The sequence below is a fragment of the Colius striatus genome, chromosome Z (genome assembly GCF_028858725.1).
Source record: "Colius striatus isolate bColStr4 chromosome Z, bColStr4.1.hap1, whole genome shotgun sequence".
NCBI classification, from domain to species: domain Eukaryota; kingdom Metazoa; phylum Chordata; class Aves; order Coliiformes; family Coliidae; genus Colius; species Colius striatus.
Window position 1 is genome coordinate 24,196,042 of NC_084790.1, and position 19,318 is coordinate 24,215,359.

At 38.1% G+C, this 19,318-nt stretch overlaps 1 protein-coding gene across 5 annotated transcripts in view; it reads left to right on the top strand.

Moving 5' to 3' along the window:
- HSD17B4 (hydroxysteroid 17-beta dehydrogenase 4) overlaps nucleotides 1-19,318 on the top strand; it is a 68,272-nt gene that overhangs the window by 9,206 nt on the left and 39,748 nt on the right. For all 5 annotated transcript variants that reach the window (XM_062018781.1, XM_062018779.1, XM_062018780.1 and 2 more), the window contains exons 8-15: nucleotides 409-596; nucleotides 4,409-4,500; nucleotides 5,097-5,121; nucleotides 7,547-7,675; nucleotides 13,013-13,119; nucleotides 13,800-14,033; nucleotides 14,491-14,542; nucleotides 17,323-17,394. In XM_062018781.1, coding sequence (XP_061874765.1) covers nucleotides 409-596; nucleotides 4,409-4,500; nucleotides 5,097-5,121; nucleotides 7,547-7,675; nucleotides 13,013-13,119; nucleotides 13,800-14,033; nucleotides 14,491-14,542; nucleotides 17,323-17,394 — 899 coding nt within the window. The remainder of the gene's footprint in view (nucleotides 1-408; nucleotides 597-4,408; nucleotides 4,501-5,096; nucleotides 5,122-7,546; nucleotides 7,676-13,012; nucleotides 13,120-13,799; nucleotides 14,034-14,490; nucleotides 14,543-17,322; nucleotides 17,395-19,318) is intronic.

Consider the following 19,318-nt stretch of genomic DNA (forward strand, 5'->3'; position numbering starts at 1 on the left):
TAATTTGCAAGGAAATAATCTTCTTCTGACTGCTGAAGCCATTTGTCACTTATAACAGCTTTTGAGATACAGTTAGAACATGAAAGTACTTTTCTCTATATGGTACCCTGTTGTCACAGAGTATCTGTCCTTGCTTTCCAGTATAACTCAAACAGGCTCATGACTTTGTTATTTTTCTGCTACTGTGACACTTCAGGATGTGTCAGATGTTTGCTGTCAGTTAAACATTAAAAAGGGATCTGCTTGCAAAACAGAAAAATAATGTTTATTATTTGCATACTTATGTTTTGTGGAAAATAGGGAATAAAATGCCAAAGCTGGAGAATGCTGTTGTGTAGAATTAAAAAATGTAAGGACATCATGGAACCTTTTTTTTTTTTTTTTTCCTTTTCCCTCCTGTCTCCTTAGAATAATTATGACTTCTTCAGCTGCCGGAATATATGGAAACTTTGGTCAAGCAAACTACAGTGCTGCAAAACTTGGCCTTTTGGGTCTTTCAAACACAATTGCAATTGAAGGCAGGAAGTATAACATCCACTGCAACACAATTGCTCCTACTGCTGGATCCAGACTGACCCAGACTGTCATGCCACAAGGTGAATCATTTAAGGTCTACATGTCCTGTTATTTTTAATTTAACTGAAGCACAGCTAACTTTCTTATCTTTTTAAAAATGCAAGTCTTTCATCCTTATACTTTGTAGACTGAAAATTTATTATTCCTTTTGGTTTTTTCTCTCTGTACTGTAAACTTACTTATTTTGTCTGGTGTAAGAAATTATTACTTTCTGCCACAATAAGCCAACTTTTGTAATCTACAAAAGCCATTTCACGTGTCAAGGCTCTTTAGATATAATGTCTTCCAAGACTCTGCTATGGTAGTGGAAAAGCTTGGTTGTGTCATCAGATATGGAATTGGGTATATGCATAAGTTATCTGCACTTGTAATATTGTCTAATTGCAAAATACCTTTTCTTGCACAACATACAAACATCTAGATGGTGGGTGTCAGGAGGTTGGGACATCCCTTTTTTCTACTGTAGCTAGCAACAGGACAAGGGGTCATGGGGTGAAGCTCGAACACAAAAAGTTCCACTTGAATATAAGAAAAAACTATTTCACTGTGAGGGTGAAGGAGCAGTGGCACAGGCTTCCCAGAGGGGTTGTGGAGTTTTCTTCCTTGGAGGTCTTCAGGACCCACCTGGACATGATCCTATGCGACCTGATCTAAGTGAACCTGCTTCTGCAGGGGGGTTGGACTAGATGATCTGTAAAGGTCCCTTCCAACTCTGCCATTCTATGATTCTATGATTAAAGATGTCATACATATACTTCTTTGTTCCATGATCAGCAGGAGATTATAATGAACTGAGTTGCCTAATATATAATGTTTTTATTTATTGCACAGTTACTAATCTTGGAATGTGTCCTGGTTTCAGCTGAGATAGAGTTAATTTCTTCCTAGTAGCTAGTATAGTGCTTTGTTTCAGATTTAGGATGGGAAGAGCTATTGTAGCTAAGATGTCTTCCCTGTAGACTGGTTCTCCAAGGAGAAACAGTGAGTAGTGTAATTATAAATAACTTCCAAAAGATGGCTCCGAAGTACAGAGATGATGCAATGCTAAGTAGAAATACCACATTAGTCTCACAACCCTCGATTTTATTGTGTCATAAGCCAGTGTAACAAAGTACAACAAAATAATAAGCTTAACCAACGCCTCAGACATGACAAACAGCAAAACAGGGAACATATGTGGCAACCAGGATATTACATATTGCAACTTTGAGAACAAGCACAACAGTCTGAGAGTAAATAAATCAATATTGTGACCAGCGACTGTTAAACTAATATAATGAATGATTATAACAAATATTTTTAACACACTCTGTCAGTTCTGTCATCTCAAGCCTTTGTGCCCCCACATTATGCACCAAAAAGCACTGTTGTGGTTTAACTCGGGAGAAAGATAAACACCATGCAGCCACATGCTCACTCCTTGCTCACAGCGGGATGAGGGAGAAAATTAGAAAAAAGTAAAATTCATATGTTGGGATAAATACTGTTTAGTAGGAAGGGAAAATAGTAATATTAATGATAAAATAAATAGAATGAACAAAACAACTGATGCACAATGCAGCTGCTAATCACTTGCAGACCAATGCCTAGCCAGTTCCTGAGCAGTGGCCCTTGCTAGCTTTCCCCCATTTATACACTGAGCATTTTATGGTATGGAGTGTCCCATGGACCAGTTTGGAACAGATGTTCTGGCTATGTCTCCTTCCAGCTTCTTTTGCCCCTCAGGTGGTATGAAAAGGTGAGGAGTCTTTGGCTTAGTGTAAACACTGCTTGGCAACAACTAAAACATCAGTGTCTTACCAACATTCTCATCCTAAATCCCAAACATAGCCTTATAATAGCTACAAGGAGGAACTTAAACTGTCTGAGCTGAAACCAGGACAGAGTGTTTGAAAAGATTTTAACAGAGTACTGCCTTGTGAAGTCAATGTGAAGAACATCATAGGAGACAACTATGTGTAAAGTATAAATTTAGGATAAATAGAGTGACTGATTACTTTGGCAAATGACCAGAAGAAACAAAAACACCGGAAAAAGAAATCTATGAAAGGAAGTTTCTCAAAAGTCTTCTGGAATTAGCCTGTTGAATTTCCTTACCACCCTTCCTTTCTATTGTGGTAGGCAGACATATTTCAGACAGATAAAAAACTTATTGAGTCATAGATTTGATACAGGTATGCATGTATTGAATACATGATTTTGTTTGACTAGTTAAGTTTTTTTGTGAAGTATCCTAGTTTATGATTAGGTCTAAATAATCCAAATTATCAGGAAATCACAGAATCATAGAATCACAGAATGGTAGGGATTGGAAGGGATGTCTGAAGATTATCTAGTCCTGCTAAAGCAGGTCCGTCTAGATCAAGTCACTCAAGATGTAAATCTGTCAGGGTAAACCTAGGCCCCAGAAATATAATGCAGTTACAGAGGATCAAGTGTATTGAGTTTGCAGCTGTGAGTTCCTGAAGCATTAAAACACTGTTCTAAATATGGAATTTTCTGAACATATAGAGTGATACAACCACATTCTAAATTTCTTTCCTAGTCATTTTAAGAAGAGTGAAATTGTTTAGTCTCCTTATAAGATAGTTACAGTTCTGATCACTTCTTAGCTTGTTTCCTCCATCTCTGTCCTCTTTTTCAAATGCTCCTAAAAGATTTGGACTCTTAAACTCTACATCTGAACAATTTATCCTTGTTATCTTAGTAATTTCCTGTTTATCTTTGGATATCTGCAAGCACCTATGCTTCACCATTGCCATGGTTAAGTATGTTCAGCTTGGCCCAGTTATTGTTATTCTTGTTAGAATTCTAAATGTAGTTTATGTCTATTATGTGTTTTTTTAAACTTCTATGACCTATTTCTTAATTCTTTTAATAGTGGATTAATAGCATTAGTGATAAGAGTCTAGTGCTATTTTTTGAGACTGATGTGTGGCATAGAATGGAATACTTTTGCTATGCACTTACAGCACACCATGTTAAATAGATACCAATTTCCTTTTACTTTTGGGGAACTTTGAGAAATGAGCAACTGTTACTTCAGCTTAGATATTAAAGGAATACCTGTAATGCCAAACTGTACGAGCTCTTCATCTGTCAGGGTATATTTGAAAATGCCTACTGGCCTTTAGCTAAAGAACAACTATGTATCTGCTGTTGAAAAAGTAATATTTTAAAAGCTGAAAAAAGGAGAAATTGTATGAAGTTTTATTTCTTTTCAGCCAATGGATAGAATATGTGGAACCGACTGGACAGCCACTCTGTTCCATAGCAATGTCTCTGCGTTCAGATGGTTTTCTCTTGTGCCAGATGACAATGAAGTACAGTTGATATATAAATTTAGCAGGGTTCCTAATTCCCCAGCAGTAGCATTTCCAGATGAGGTGTTCATCAAATATTTTGCAGCTGAAATTCTTTTCCTATTGTCTTTTCTTTATAACTGACCAGCAAATTAAAAGCAAAATTGCTCAGGTACATCCCTGTCAGGATTATGTCTAGCTGCCTTGTCCTTGTTTCAGACTGCCTGTCAGATGGAAATTTAGGAAGGTACCTGGCTTTCCAGTCTGCACATTACAGTGTTCCCAACATTTAGACAGTTTTTCTTCTGTTTGACTGAGAACCAGTGGCATTGTGTCTGGAGGCATCTCACAAGTTGTTCCTAGTTAATTACAATTGAAATGTTTTATTTAATTTGTCCTTTTTTTTTTTCATGGCAGAGCACTGTTGACTAACTATCCCTGTCTCTGCTGTTCATCAGAAAGAGTAAGAATAATTTGGTGAAATCATACAGTATTTCTGTTTCACAGTTCTTCCCTCTAATTTGCTCTAGATCTGGTCGATGCTTTCAAACCAGAGTATGTTGCTCCCTTAGTTGTTTGGCTTTGCCACGAGAGCTGTACAGAGAATGGCAGTCTGTTTGAGGTAAATTCTAAATTTTCCCATTCTTCCCCCTCTTTCCTTGCCTTTTCCCCTTCCCCTGAAGTGAATGATTTGCTTTAGCCTCTCTAATTTTAACCCTTTTGCTGAAGCTGAATTATGATGTGGATAACTACATTCTCAGTGTAGACAGAAGACTTGTTGACACTGTTTTGCTATATATGACAAGTACATCAGCCAGTAACAACCTTGTAAAATTCTGGTGTGTCCTCAAATACTATTGATTTGATTATTACAATTATCTTTGTACACTTATAAGCTTGAAAAGGTACTAAAGCCACTACTTAAATTTTTTGTTTTATAAATCATTCAAACCATAGAAAGCAATTGGCAAGAAGGGTGGATTACTTATGGAATACATTATAGGTATGGTCAGTCATTACACTCTTAGCTTGTAATTTCTTGTTCTTGGAGTCTTACATTGCTTAACTGAACTGTCAAATACAATGAACAATAGTTCAGAAAATTTTATTACGTTGTGTTTGTTCTGAAGAATAGTTTTGTTACCTTACATTACCAAAACCGTGCTTTGTAACATGTAGTAAGATGATGATTTTCTTTTTTTTTTTTTTTTTTGGCAGGTGGGAGCTGGGTGGATTGGAAAATGTAAGTATTTTGTGTGCAGGATCGGTTTTGTTTTTTTCAGTTGGCAGCAAAAGCTTAGAGACATTTTTATTTAGGGAGAAAAGATTAGTAAAACTCAAGGGTTCCGAGGAGACTGCTTATTTTAAGTAAAAGTCACAGGTTTCTCTATGTGTAGGGTAAACTGGTAACTTAAGTATGTTCTTTATTATGCTTTTGAGATGGCTAATAGTAACAGAAAATCTGCCTAAGTAATCTTAACTCTTCAGTCCCAAGGGTATAATTGAAATCAAGAAGAATCTTAATTTTTCACGCTAAGGATACGTTGCTGCCTTTTCTTGATAGCTTCAGTTCCTTATGGTGGAAAAGTAGCGTAAACTGGTAAACAGACTTCTTTTTAGTTGCTTTCCACCTTTATTTACACTTCTAAAAAACCAGCAGTGATAAGCATTAGCATGTTCTTAATAACTGGTAGCTATGCTAGCTAATTACTTGAGTGACTCCAACAATTATCTTAAATATAAACTTAAAGAAAACCCACAGACAATACTGAGGGCTTATTGGATGGAAATCTGAATGCAATGTGTGAAATGTCTTAACTTTTTTTCTAAATATATTGAACCTAATGCAAGCAGTGAATTGGAACTAGGGCTATTATTTCACTAAGTGTTTCTCCCTTCTTCGATTTTTTTTTTTTTTTTTTTTTTTTTTTTTTTTTTTTTTTTTTTTTTTTTCCCATTTTATAAAGATTGTGTCCATTTTGTGAAAGTTGTGGTGTAGCTTTTCCCAGGTAGTAGATTAAACAAATTGGGGCAGCTAGCATAAAACATTTTGCTGCCCTCCACAACGAGCTGAGTTTTAATACAGATTGGAGTCTGGTCAAAAGAAAATACTATTTTTCAACATTACAGTGGCTACTGTTGAAGTCCTTGAAATGAAATCAGGTTGTTAATGGTTAATAATTGGTAAGATACCAGTATGACCTTATTCATTATCTATTGCTAATTAAAAGCAAAACCAACATGACAGATTAAGGATTAGTTGCAGAAAGTCTGTATCTGTCCAGAACTGATTTCACATCAGCCTTATGAGCTTCTCTCAAGTTATAGCATTGAAATACATCTTCAGAGACCATTTGGGGATGCTGATTACTGATATTAACATTCTTCCATAAATAACAAGTGATTTTTGCATTTACCCTATAGTTTTCCAAAGCTTTCAGGAGACTTCCCAGCATTAATCGCCAAAATCACATCAGAAGAGAATGGCTGTAGGTATACACAAGTTACAGATATATCACCAGATAGAATCCTAAAACTGATGTAATATTTTCAGAGAGCAGTTGGTCTCTTGTGTCTGTAATGAAATTTAAAACCAGTGCTATTGCTTTTCTAAATGTTAGTTAAAAACAGTGAGCCCTTTTAGTTGAGCTTGAAGTTATGCTGGTAGGTTGACCCAGGAAACTACAGGCTGGTCAGCCTTACCTCCATCCCTGGAGAGATGATGGAACAACTCATCCTGAATGTTATCACTAGACATATGAAGGAAAAGATGGTTATCAGGGGGATACAACATGGCTTCACCAAGGGGAAATCCTGTTTGACCAAACTGATAGCCTTCTTTGAGAGCGTAACTGGCTGGCTAGATGAGGGGAAAGCAGCGAATGTCATCTACCTTGACTTCAGGAAGGCTTTTGACACTGTCTCCCATAACATCCTCATCAGAAAGCTCAGGCAGTGTGGCTTGGATGAGTGGGAAGTGAGGTGGATCAAGAGCTGACTGAATGACAGAGCCCAGAGGGTGGTGATCAATGGCACAGAGTTGAGTTGGAGGCCTGTGGCCAGTGGAGTTCCACAGGGATCGATCCTGGGGCCAATCTTGTTCAACATCTTCATCAACGACTTGGATGAGGGGACAGAGTGTACCCTCAGCAAGTTGGCTGGTGACACCAAACTGGGAGGACTGGCTGATTCCCCAGAAGGCTGTGCTGACATTCAGCAGGATCTTGACCAGCTTGAGAGCTGGTCAGAGAGGAACCTCATGAGGTTCAACATGGACAAGTGCAGAGTTCTGCATCTGAGAAGGAACAATCCCATGCACCAGTACAGGCTGGCGTTTGACCTGCTGAAGAGCAGCTCTACAGAGAGAGACCTGGGAGTGCTGGTTGATAAATAAACAAACCAGAAGCCAGCAATGTGCCCTCGTGGCCAAGAAGGCCAATGGCATTCTGGGATGCCGCAAGAAGAGTGTGGCCAGCAGGTCGAGGGAGATTCTGCTCTCTCTCTCCTCTGCCCGGGTGAGGCCTCATCTGGAGTCCTGTGTCCAGAGTTAAATTGGAGCACTAACCTTTCCGTCTTGCAATATCTTGAATGTAGGGGCCTAGATGAAAATGATATAAAGTGAATAAAAGCTTTGTTACTTCAACTCTCTGGGTCATGTTTCCCGTTAGTGCGCTGGGAGCGGTCCTTGGGTGCTATTGTCAGAGGAAAGAATCAGCCAATGACACCCGAAGCAGTGAGAGATAAATGGGAGAAGGTCTGTGACTTTGATAACGCCAGCAAACCCAGAAGTATCCAAGGTAAATAAGACTTTAATAATGTGAATAGTTTAGACAAGCAGATCTTAGATGATACTGCTTTCCTGTCACGTGTTTGCTGAAACTTTACTTCACTGGTCTACAGAACCAGTGGATTCTTTTGTAAATGTAGCATTAATCATGTACTGTCTCAGTATGGTAAGATCTTTTTAAGGAAGCTTTTGTGTTCTTACTTGTAGAATTAAGACAGTTTTATCATTCTTAATTGTTTCTAGGGAAACCCACCATTGTCATATATTACAGCCATACTAATGGTGGTGGTTTATTTGATTGCACCTGTGAACAGGTAGTTGCAGTTTAATAGAGAGATAGCATTTTCTTTTCAGTCTTGGAATCTTATTTTACTGTTAGACGTTTCCTTACCAAAAAGCTCTCTGGTTAAGTCATTTGGTGTAACTCATCAAAGAAGTTCTTTTCTACTGCCTTGCACTCCTGAGTAACATCACTCCCTTGGCTGATGACCAAGATGACTGTCTCTTGCAATACTTGGTTTTCTTTCTTTATTCCTTCCCATTATTTTTATCTGAAATGACTCTGATCTTTCCTGCTACCGCACTTGTTTCTCTTTGGTGTTACAAACTTTCTCTTTGTTAACAGTCTTTTTATTTAGATCCATAGTTGTTATCGTTTGTAAATGAACCGTACAGGCTAATTTTTCTGACTACTTTTCAAGATTTCCAAAGAACATTACCTTTAGTTTATTAGTGCGAGTTCCACGTGCTTGGTATCACTCATGGTGGTTTTGTTATTATACATGATGTTACTTAGTTCAAAGATTGAGTATTTGTTAAGTCGGGAAATGTCAACTTTTAAGCGTTTGCAGGAAGAAGAAAAGAAATATCCTTACATGCAATGCCAATTGAATTTTAAAGATACTTAGATATGCTGTAGATGTTTAAGCTGTTGGTCCTGAAATCCATTAGGTCATTTTCTTAAAACCTTAGTGATATGTTTTTAGATGCCTCAATGAAATCCAGAATAGGAGACACTTTGTCAGATCTTGGTAGAAGAATGTAACCAGATATACAGTAGTTCTGTATCACCTTGCTTACTGATCTTTGGCTTATAGATATCCCTTTTGCAAATGTATGCCAATTTATAATTCTCTATCCTGCTATGGAGTGCTATTTATAGCAATTTAATTCCAGCTTTATAGCTTCTCGTCTGTTCTCCAACCTGTCCCATGTACTGTGTTTTTTGTGTGGGTTGCTATAAGAGAAGCGTAGATGAGAATTTATTTTGAAATAATATTTGCTTCAACACTACATGTAATATTTTACATCTGCCTCTTGATGCTACTTGGAGAAAAAAAGTGGACAATATTTTTGACTTTTGAAGTAAATGTGCTTGCAATGCAACATAGCACGTTTCTACAGTCAGGAAGTTCTAAGTATTACATCAGCATGAGTTTCCCGTGAAGTATACATGCCTTAGTTTCTGTTTTGTTATGAATTTAACCAAAATTAAGCATTGTCTTCTCGGTGACAACAGGCTATAGATACTGTTAGGCTGAATGAAGACTCTTGTGTTAATTGGTTGTATATGAGAATCAGTAGAAGGGTTGAGGAAAGTTGTGAAAAAGTTAGTTGAACAGTTCTGTATTATTTTTTTTTTCTCCCACCAAAGTCTCCACTTTATTGTTTGAAGGTATTCAGCTGCTAAATAAGGAAAGCTAATTAGAATACTCGCATTAAAAACTGGAAGGGGCAATACCTATATCTGCAAGTTTAAACTCTCACAGAAGATTTCATTAATTTAAGTAATTTGATACTGTGAGGAGAAATCATGTACTAACTATTATGTATAATTATTAAAAAAAACCTATTAGATAAAGTATTTACTTGTACTATAGTATAAAATCTCATAATCAGATATGTGAATCTTGTTTTATAGTTTGGGTATACTGATAAAAGCAGTTAGACTGTATTCGTTCCATAGTACAAAAAAGCTGGAGTGTCATCTTTTGGTTGGTTGGATTTTTTTAAAGGTAACTTTCCTTGCATGCATAAGTCATACATAATGGAATAGTTGGATTGATATTGTGAATTTTTTTTTAACTTGAAATTATCATTTTTGCAAGCATAGGGGTAAGTAATTATCTTAAATGAGTTAAATGCACCATGTATAATGTCTGAATAATTATGCATTTAGAGCCCTACCTAGGAGAGCACTCATTTGCCATTTAACTACAACATGTTCATAGTTACGTATTTTAGCCAGATGTTGAACTCATGAAAACTGTATAAATGAACTGTCTCATCTTTATGTTTTAGTGGTGGTCTTTTAAGAAACGAAAACATTGAATTATTTTTCTTAAAACCAATTTAAATAAAAATATCTGAATTTGTCTTTGGAACTTTTTTAAGGATTTCTTCAGTTTGTAGGCTTAACTTGTTCTCTTGGCATAAACTGAGTTATATGGTTTTAAAGGGTTTGCACCATTTTGATTAATAGAAAATTGCTAGTTGACAGTTGATTTGCCAATTGATATTAATTCATTAACTCATTGAAGTCACTCAGATAGTGTGCTCAGGAGAGCAGTCTTTCCTGGTAGTTAACCTACATCTTTCTGGATGAGCAGCTGCTGATGAGCAGCTGTACCGTCTTTTCCCCACACTCCTACCATTTCCCAAAAAGCAGTCAGTGCAATTGACTGTACCTGCCTTTTCACTTTCCTTTTAATGCCTCAAGTGTCTTTGAATGTTCTCTATAGTTGTTTCCTAAGCTTTACAGATTTATTCCTTAATGTACTTGTAGAAAAGAATGGGTAATTCTTTTCTACTCCCACATAGCTTCAAGTGTAGTCCTGTTAACTAGCAAAAGACACAAATACTTGTGCATTCACTATATGATGCTTTTTTAAGAACAGAAACATTTGAGAAAAGAACTTGTTTGGGTTTTTTTAATACGTTATGTTAGGATTTAGGCCTTAGGAAACTGAAGAAATGAAAGATGTAGTCATGTTGGCATATATTCTGCTACATTCCCTTTACCAGGAGTGAAAGGTAACTGTCTACTTAATGCAATATGAAAATGTCATTGCCTTTGAGGCAGCAATCAATTTGCAGTGACTTACGTGTTACAGCTTTTTTGTCACTTACATAATGATGTTATTTTTCTTACTAATGACCAAACTGAAATAATAGTTTTACTTTACTTTATATCACTTCAGAAAAGCCAGAAGTCTTTCAAAAAGATGAGCAAGGCATAATCAGAGCCTTAAGGTTAGGACATGGAAATTGACTTACAGCGTACATCAGTGAATCACTGTAAGCAGCTCCCTGTATGCCCTTAGGTAGTAGCAATTGCAGAATAATGTGACTGGACTTAACTAGTACTGGAAAAGAATCACTCAGGCTCTTTTTTGAAGTTAGAGCTAGTAAGCTGACATATTTATCATGGTAACGTGATTCTTTGTTTGAAGTGCTGAGGAGTCCTGGGCTCCTGTTATGCAACAGGCAAAATCAAATCGTGTCATGAGATAGGTGGAAGATAACCCTCCCTGACTTACAGATTGTGTACTGTATGAAGCATTCTGTAGTATGTATTGCTCTGATGAGTATGTTCAGTGGTTCTGTGATCTAGAAAAACAGAATTATGACTACTACGTGTTTGAGGCACCCATTTCTCTGTCTCAATTTTCCTCTCAGTTGTGAAGGTACAAGCTAGTTTCAGCTAAATGTACTATTTTAGAGGCCTGTACTCTGCTCTTATATTCACTGCACTTTCAGTTCTCTTAGAAGCTGTCTAGGTACAGAAAACAACTTGAGTGTTCTCACTAGCTGACTTTTGACACATTTCAAAAATTTATCTCTGGCATAGCACAAACTAATACAAAACACATAAATTGTGTATGTGTGTGTATCTAAAGAAAAAAACCTGCTTTTTGGTTTCAGTCTTATTCATATGTCTTTGAAAACAGTCCAACCCTGGTGCTGTTTTGTCCATAGTTACAGGCTATAGTTCATTTGCAGTGTTCCCTGATTGGAAAGTGAGCAGAATACTTTTGGATAGAGACAGCCATTACTGTTTTCAGCATTTCGTCTTCAGGTTAATCTTTCCCTGCTTTCTGCTAACTATTAGCTCTATAATAGCAGACCATGCTGGAGTAGTGGACATTGAAGGTTTTAGTGTTCACTGACAGTATAACAATTTAAAATACACTCTAAAACCAATATAAAAATAATTATATTAGTGAAAAAGTTTCCTGCTAGGTTTGTTTCTGCTAAAATTATACCTTGCAAGCTATTTCTTGGATCTTAGAAGAGCCTTACTCAGCTTGTAGATTCATGTATTAAAAAGTATAAATTGTCATAGTTAAGTGTTAGCTGAAATTTTAATTTCAGACATCTATGTGTGGTTACATTACTGAAAACTCATGTACCACTCTGTGCTTCCCTCCCCATCTCTTTTATTTTCAGTACTCGAATGCAAAATAAAGACTGTCAAAACTGTCCTTACTGGTGTCAAAACCTCACTTATCAGTGATATTGTAATGTTTTGTCTTTTTTTTGTGGCAATCTCATGTTGCAGTTGATGTATAACAATATATTTAATCATAGCCTTTGTGTTTAGTGCAATAATCTAAGTCTCATATGAAAGACTCTTATATGATCAAGTACTAGATTCCGGCCGCTTCCTGTTTGATTTGTTCTAGCACATAGCTCTTTAATACTGATTTTACCCATATTGACCTTCAAGGAGCAAGCTGTTCTTGCTGGCCTGCCTTTACCATAGCTGATTTCTGTACCTCAGCCATGCATCATCTTGTTTGTAATCTTGGTGTTGTTCAAGCGTCAGACTTATTTACTTATGTGACTTGGGAAAGAAGGTAACTGCCAGGGGATGAGACCTGTTACTTGTATTGCAGATAATTTTCAAGACAGGAAAAGCAGTACTGAAAAAACCCTGAAAGCTTTCAGATCTTTACTTCTGAGACACTGGGTGTCTAATGCTCATTGTCATAATGAGCATTATGGTTCAGGGAATAAAATAAAGTATTTACTGACATATTCCTCTTGGCTTTAATAGTGCTGTATAGCAGTGGTTTTGTTTCAGGTGCTTGAATTAGGTAGGTGTTGTGGTTGACTGCTGGGTGCAGAAGTGATGGAACTAGCCTAGAGATCGTTTATCATTAGCTGTTATGTAGATATCTGTAAAGTATGGCACTGTTCTCAATTTGTAGATGTATATTGTGTTTAAAAATGAATTTGGAAGTACCGGGCCATATCTTATTTAGTGACAGCTTTGTCATATGTTTAACTGGAGTATGTCATTTATGGCTATTTATGAGTGGGTTTTTTCCATTCCTTTTTCTAGAGTCCATAAGTGTATTAAATGATGCTCTAAGTCAAATAGAGTCTGAAGGGAATGTTTCCATGAATTCAACAAGCTCTGGATCAGTGGCATCTTCATCTGTTGACATGGTGAGTACCTCTGCCTACCAGATGGACTCAAAGTTAGGTGAAAACCTTGAGCAGAGACAATTGTTTTGCTGATCATCTCTATTACTCTGGCTTACTATGTGCAAAAACAAAGGTGAGTTTTAAACTGTGAAGTGAGGAAACAGAGTAAGAAACATCTCCAGACTCTAACTCTTTATTTTTCCCCTTGACAGTGGGAAAACTGAAGGCTAAGTAGACTGAATAATACACAATGCAAGTGCCTATAAGTTCTGTAAGCCTCTTTACTTGTGTTATTGTTTAGAAAAGAGGTGCTGGACAATGTGGTTTTGCTCTGGCTCCCTCTCTATCGATACATAATTTTTTCTCATTTCAATCTTATTACACTGTTAGTTTTTTTAATTCGTGGTTTATTTTAGAAAGTTCCTATGAATTACAGGGGGTGGAGCTATATGAAGTTACACTACTTATTATAGAAGTAAATTACTTGCAGCAAGATATAGTGCATTACATTAGGGTTGCTTGTACTGCAAAAAATATATTAATACTTCATGGTATATTTATTACTCATACTTTAAGTTTACATGTGGCTATAAATAAAGTGCTCAAACTGGAATTTTGTTTGTTATGACAATTATAGAAACAATATAATTGTAATACTAACTATTACAAAGTTTTACTTTATGCTGATTTTTAATTTCCAGGCAAGCATTGTTGGCCGGGAGTTGGCTACCAACGTGTATAAATATACTCACTTAGAGCCTATTCTGTATGCCCTTGGTGTGGGAATGTCAACTAAGGATCGAGATCACCTAAAATTTCTCTTTGAGAGGAGTGAAGAATTCTGCTGTTTACCTAGCTTTGCAGTAATTCCTGCTCAGGCTTCAATGTTTGATGGTGTTCCTTCTCTTCCAGGACTAAATATTGATCTTGCAAAGGTATGGAAGAATTAAGTATCTGATTTTGTTCGTGTTTTGTGTAAGTTGACTTGAGTTAGTGTGTTTGTAATATTAGTAAGTTCCCTTTATTCTAGAATAAAGGAAAATTCAATGTTTTTTATTCTTACATCCTAAGAAATTACTTACTTCACTTGAATAACCTGTGTCTTCTTAAGGTGATATAAATGCTCAATTTTTTAATTTGTGTTTACTATTGTATTTACTGTTGTTTGCTTTTTATTAAACCACAAAGAGTTTAATACTTTCTTTGAATTATTTTCTGTTGGGGATGAAATTGGAAAAACAAAAAACTTGGACATTGTGGTTTTGTTTTTTTTTTTTTTAATTTGTTTGTTCTGACCCCTTTCTAGAATAACTGTGTATTTCCTTGCAATTTTGCTGAGTTAAACAAGAGAATATATTGATAATTTTTATAGTGTTGCCTTTCTTTACATAGATGCTGCATGGTGAGCAATATCTGGAACTGTATAAACCATTACCAACCTCAGGTCAGTCTTTTTGTGTTGCAGATTTGCCTTCCTCTATGACACTAGTTCCTGTAGCCATATTATTAATGGAAATACAGAAGCTCTGTTTCAAGCTGACTTTTTTGCATATTCCTTTTAGGTGAGGGAGAAGCACCCTGTTGCCTTACTGAAGGAATTCTGAAACTCTGTGTTATTTGGATCATGTAGAATCAGAATCATAGAATCGTTTCAGCTGGAAGAGACCTTTAAAATCATCGAGTCCAGCCTTTGTCACAGCCCTCTCAGCCACTAGACTATTTCCCTAAGTGCAGCATCCAACCTTCTCTTAAACACCTCCAGGGACAGTGATTCCACCAGCTCTTTGGGCAGGCCGTTCCAATGCCTGCCAAGTTTTTGCTTTTCTATAGTGTACTTAGTAATCTCAAGCCTAATCTTTCATATGAGAATTGAATGCACTACATGCTGGTAAATTACTCATATTATTTGGTACTAGCAGAAGTTACAATACTTTCTGTAAGAATTTATCATAAAACTTTTGGAATGCCTGGCTAAAAATTCTTTAGCATTGTTTGCATCTGTTTACCTGTATGGACATCTCAATGAGAAGCCTAAAAAATATTACTTTTCTTCCTGTCAAAATTCTCAAGATATTAGTTACTGCAGTAGCAAGCTCTTTTCACAGATGGCTATGTTTTCCCAGAATGCAGCACTTGAGAGATGCTTGTTAGATTCATGCAAGACTTTCGTAGCTATTTAAAAATTCTTCCAAGTGTCAAAGAAAAAAAATGTTGCAAGCTACTAGTAAATGGCATAATTTCTTGTTGAAACAAGATTTATGAAAGATCCATTAACTTCAAAGAAATCTGATCATTAATAATGGATTGCCAGTACTTCATAATACTTTTTACTTTTTCCATTCTGTAGCCTGATTATATAAACATATATGGTTACATATCTGTCTAGATCAGTAATCTCTTTAGAGACAAACTTCATAAACCCACAGACTCAGGCTCTAGCCTGAGCTTCTCTTTTGTAGAACTGTAGTTATCTCTGCCGTCTTGAATTTGTGTACTTTGGTGATTTAAGCTATCTTTGAAGTTAGTGATGTCATAGAATGGTAGGGATTGGAAGACACCTTCAGAGATCATCTAGTCCAACCCCACTGCAGAAGCAGGTTCACCTAGATCAAGTTGCATAGGAACCTGTCGAGGCGGGTCTTGAAGACCTCCAAGGAAGGAGACTCCACAACCCCTCTGGGCAGCCTGTTCCACTGCTCCGTCACCCTGACAGTGAAATAGTTTTTTCTTATATTTAAATGGAACTTTTTGTGGTCCAGCTTCATCTCATTACCCCTTCTGCTGTTGCTAGCTACTATAGAAAAAAGGGATGTCCCAATCTCCTGACACCCACCATTTAGATATGTATAAATGTAAATAAGATTTCCCCTCAATCTCCTCTTCTCCAGATGAAACAGCCCCAGTTCCCACAGCCTTTGCTCATATGAAAGATGTTCCAGTCCCCTGATCATCTTGGTGGCCCTGTGCTGGACTCTTTCCAGCATTTCCCTGTCCCTCTTGAGCTGGGGAGCCCAGAACCAGAAATAGGACTCAAATGAGGCCCCAGCAGTGCAGAGTAGATGAGGAGCAGAACCTCCTTGACTGGCTGGCCACACTCTTCTTGATGCATCCCAGAATGCCATTGGCCTTCTTGGCCACGAGGGCACATTGCTGGCTCATATTTAGCTTCTTATCAATCAGCACTCCCAGGTCTCTCTCTGCAGAGCTGCTCTTCAGCAGGTCAATCCACAGCCAGTACTGGTGCTTGGGATTGTTCCTTCTCAGGTGCAGGACTCTGCACTTGCCCTTGTTGAACCTCATGAGGTTCCTCTCTGCCCAACTCTCAAGCCATTTGAGATCCCTCTGAATGACAGCAGAGTCTTCTGGGGAACCAGCCAGACCTCCCAGTTTGGTATCATCAGGGAACTTGCTGAGGGTACACTCTGTCGCCTCATCCAGGTTGTTGATGAAGATGTTGAACAAGATTCTGGCCCCAGAATCGGTCCCTGTGGAACTGCACTGGCCACAGGCCTCCAACTCGATTCTGTGCCATTGATCACCACCCTCTGGGCTCTGTCATTCAGCCAGCTCTTGATCCACCTTACTGTCCACTCATCCAAGCCACACAGCCTGAGCTTTCTGAGCTTCTGACGTCGCCTGTCCTCCATGATTGTTCAAAAATTATGGAGAGAGGCTTAGCAATCACATCAGCCAGCTCCCTCAGCACTCTAGGATGCATCCCATCAGGACCCATAGGCTTATGAGCCTTAAACTTGGCCAACAAGTCTTTAACCCCTTCCTCTTCCACCCAGGGCAAGTCATTTGCTGTCCTGACCATCCTGTTATCCTTGCTAGACTGGGCTTCCCGAGTGTCAGCCTTCGCTGTAAAGACTGAAGCAAAGAAAGCATTCAGTAGTTCGGCCTTCTCTGCATTCTCGATCACTGATATTTTTAAGTCTGAAATGTGGTTTGTGTCTAGCTATGTAAAGTAAACTTTAGCAAGATCCTATTAAAGAAACCTGAAACCTTTTTTAAAAAAGATTCTTCACATTTACAAACCAAAATTAGCGAAGATTTCCAAACACTTTTATTATATTCATTGTGACTCCGAGTACTGCGACTATTACGATGATTATTATTACCATTATTATTATCATTGTTAGTAAGGAAGAGTAGAAAAAGATCTGTGGAGTTCATTCCTGTAGCAAAACCTTACAGCATATATTTGTTCTCCTTTTCTTACAGGGCAGTTAACTTCAGTTTCAACCATTGCTGATATTCTTGACAAAGGATCAGGAGCAGTCTTGCTTATAGATGGTAAGACGGTTTATAATTTTTGGAGGGAATGTGGTAAAATTTGATAGGCTCAAGTTTTTGTCTCGCTATACCAGTAACTACTAGCCTTTCCAAAGTAAAGACTGTTACCTTGTTAAATCTTAAGAGCTGAGACATGAGCTAATTAGCAATAGCTGTGCAAGTGTGTAATGTACTTGTTCTTGAGTTGTTAACATACTGAAATAAGAACACTGTCTTTGGAAAAAGATTTCAGGGAAGATTTGGGATTTTTCCTGTGTAGGTGGGATAGTGTACGGTGCAAACTGATCAAATAATAATCCTTAGTTCTATCTGAAGGCAGCCATTTTAAATTGTGCCACCTATCAGTAAGGGAAGTTGTGTGCACATGTGTGCTGCTGTTTTTTAAGGTGGTTTTGCAAAGGTTAGTCATATGTGTTGATTTAAGAGCATGTCCTGCATTCTTTTTTTATGTCTGTGTTTTTATTTCTAAACAAAACAAAACCAAAGGCCATTTGCTTCCTCTTACATTCAAGTTAAAAGATTAGAATGTTTCAGGAAGTTGTAAAGTTTTCAGAATTTTCGTATCTTGTGTTGTTATGCCAAGTTGACTTGGTAAATTAGACTGCAAGAATAAGTTGATAGGTGTCATGGTTTACACCTATCCAGGGACAAAAGACCACAATCAGACTTAAGTACCACTCCCGAAGGACAGGGAGGGCTTAATTGCCGCTTGTAGTCCCAGGCAAACAGACCAGGCTACTGGGCTTGGGGAGGAAAACAGAAAATAATTTAATCCACCACCAACCAAAATGTAACCATAAAACTCCAAAACATAACCAACATAAACACAGAGTGGTGCGATGATGAAGAGCACAACCAGCCTTTTAAGACCACCTTCCTCCCACCCCTCACCTCTTCTTGGGCTCAGAGCCCTGATCCCGATGTTTTTGCCTCCTGCTATTTGAGCATTGCATGGGGACAGGAAATGGGGGTTTCAGTCAGTCCTTTCCTGATGGCTTCTGGTGCTTGTCTTACCTCAAGGCAGACGGGTTCCTCATTGGTCCTCCCTGCTTGAGCATGGGGTCCCTCACAGGCTGGGCAGCCCTGCACAGGCTGCTCCAATGTACATTCATCCCAGATGCTACAGCTCCTCTCTGCCTCTTGTGTGGGGCTGCTCTGTGGCACACAGGCTCTCCAGCACGGCCTGTGCCATGGCTGCCTCTTCACACAGTCTCCTGCCCATCTGGGTGCACTCACATGGAGCTGCTGGTGGCTCTCAGTCCTGCCATTGCCCTCAATGGGTTGCAGGGGAACAGCCTGCGTTCTTGACACGAGTTGCAGAGGAATCTAAGGTCTAGCCCTCTCCTTACTTCCCCCTTCTCTGACTATGGGACCCACATGGTCACCTCGATCTTGTACCACTCTTACACCTCCTCCCGAGCACTTCAAATACCCATCCTTAAATATAGTGAAGGTAGAGGCACTAGATTGGCCCAGCAAGGCTGGAGGTGGGTCTGAAACCAAGAACCAGGGATGGAGGGGGGCAGCGAGGGAAGTCTGAGAACTCTCTGCAGCCCCCTGCCCCTGTTACTGAACAAAAGTATCTCCTTGCAAAACCATGACGATAGGCAGTGAATCTCTAAAAACTCTTGAGCTTTCTTCCTTCGGTATAGATAAAATCGTAGAAAAGTCTTTACTGTATCTTTGTTTTCCCCAGCTGAGTTTTGAGTCTGTTCTGGCGTAACATTGAGCTTATCTGTTTTTGCAATATGCAGAAGTTCTTTAAGTGAGTAGAATCTTTGGTTTTAAAACTTGTTCTGTAACTGGAAATGAACACAACAATACTGTAAATTTCAATCTAAGGTGTAAGGGAGTGGAATAGGCATGAACTGGAAATAGGAATCTTGAGTCCCAGCTAAACTTCAGTGTAAGAAATTTAATTTCT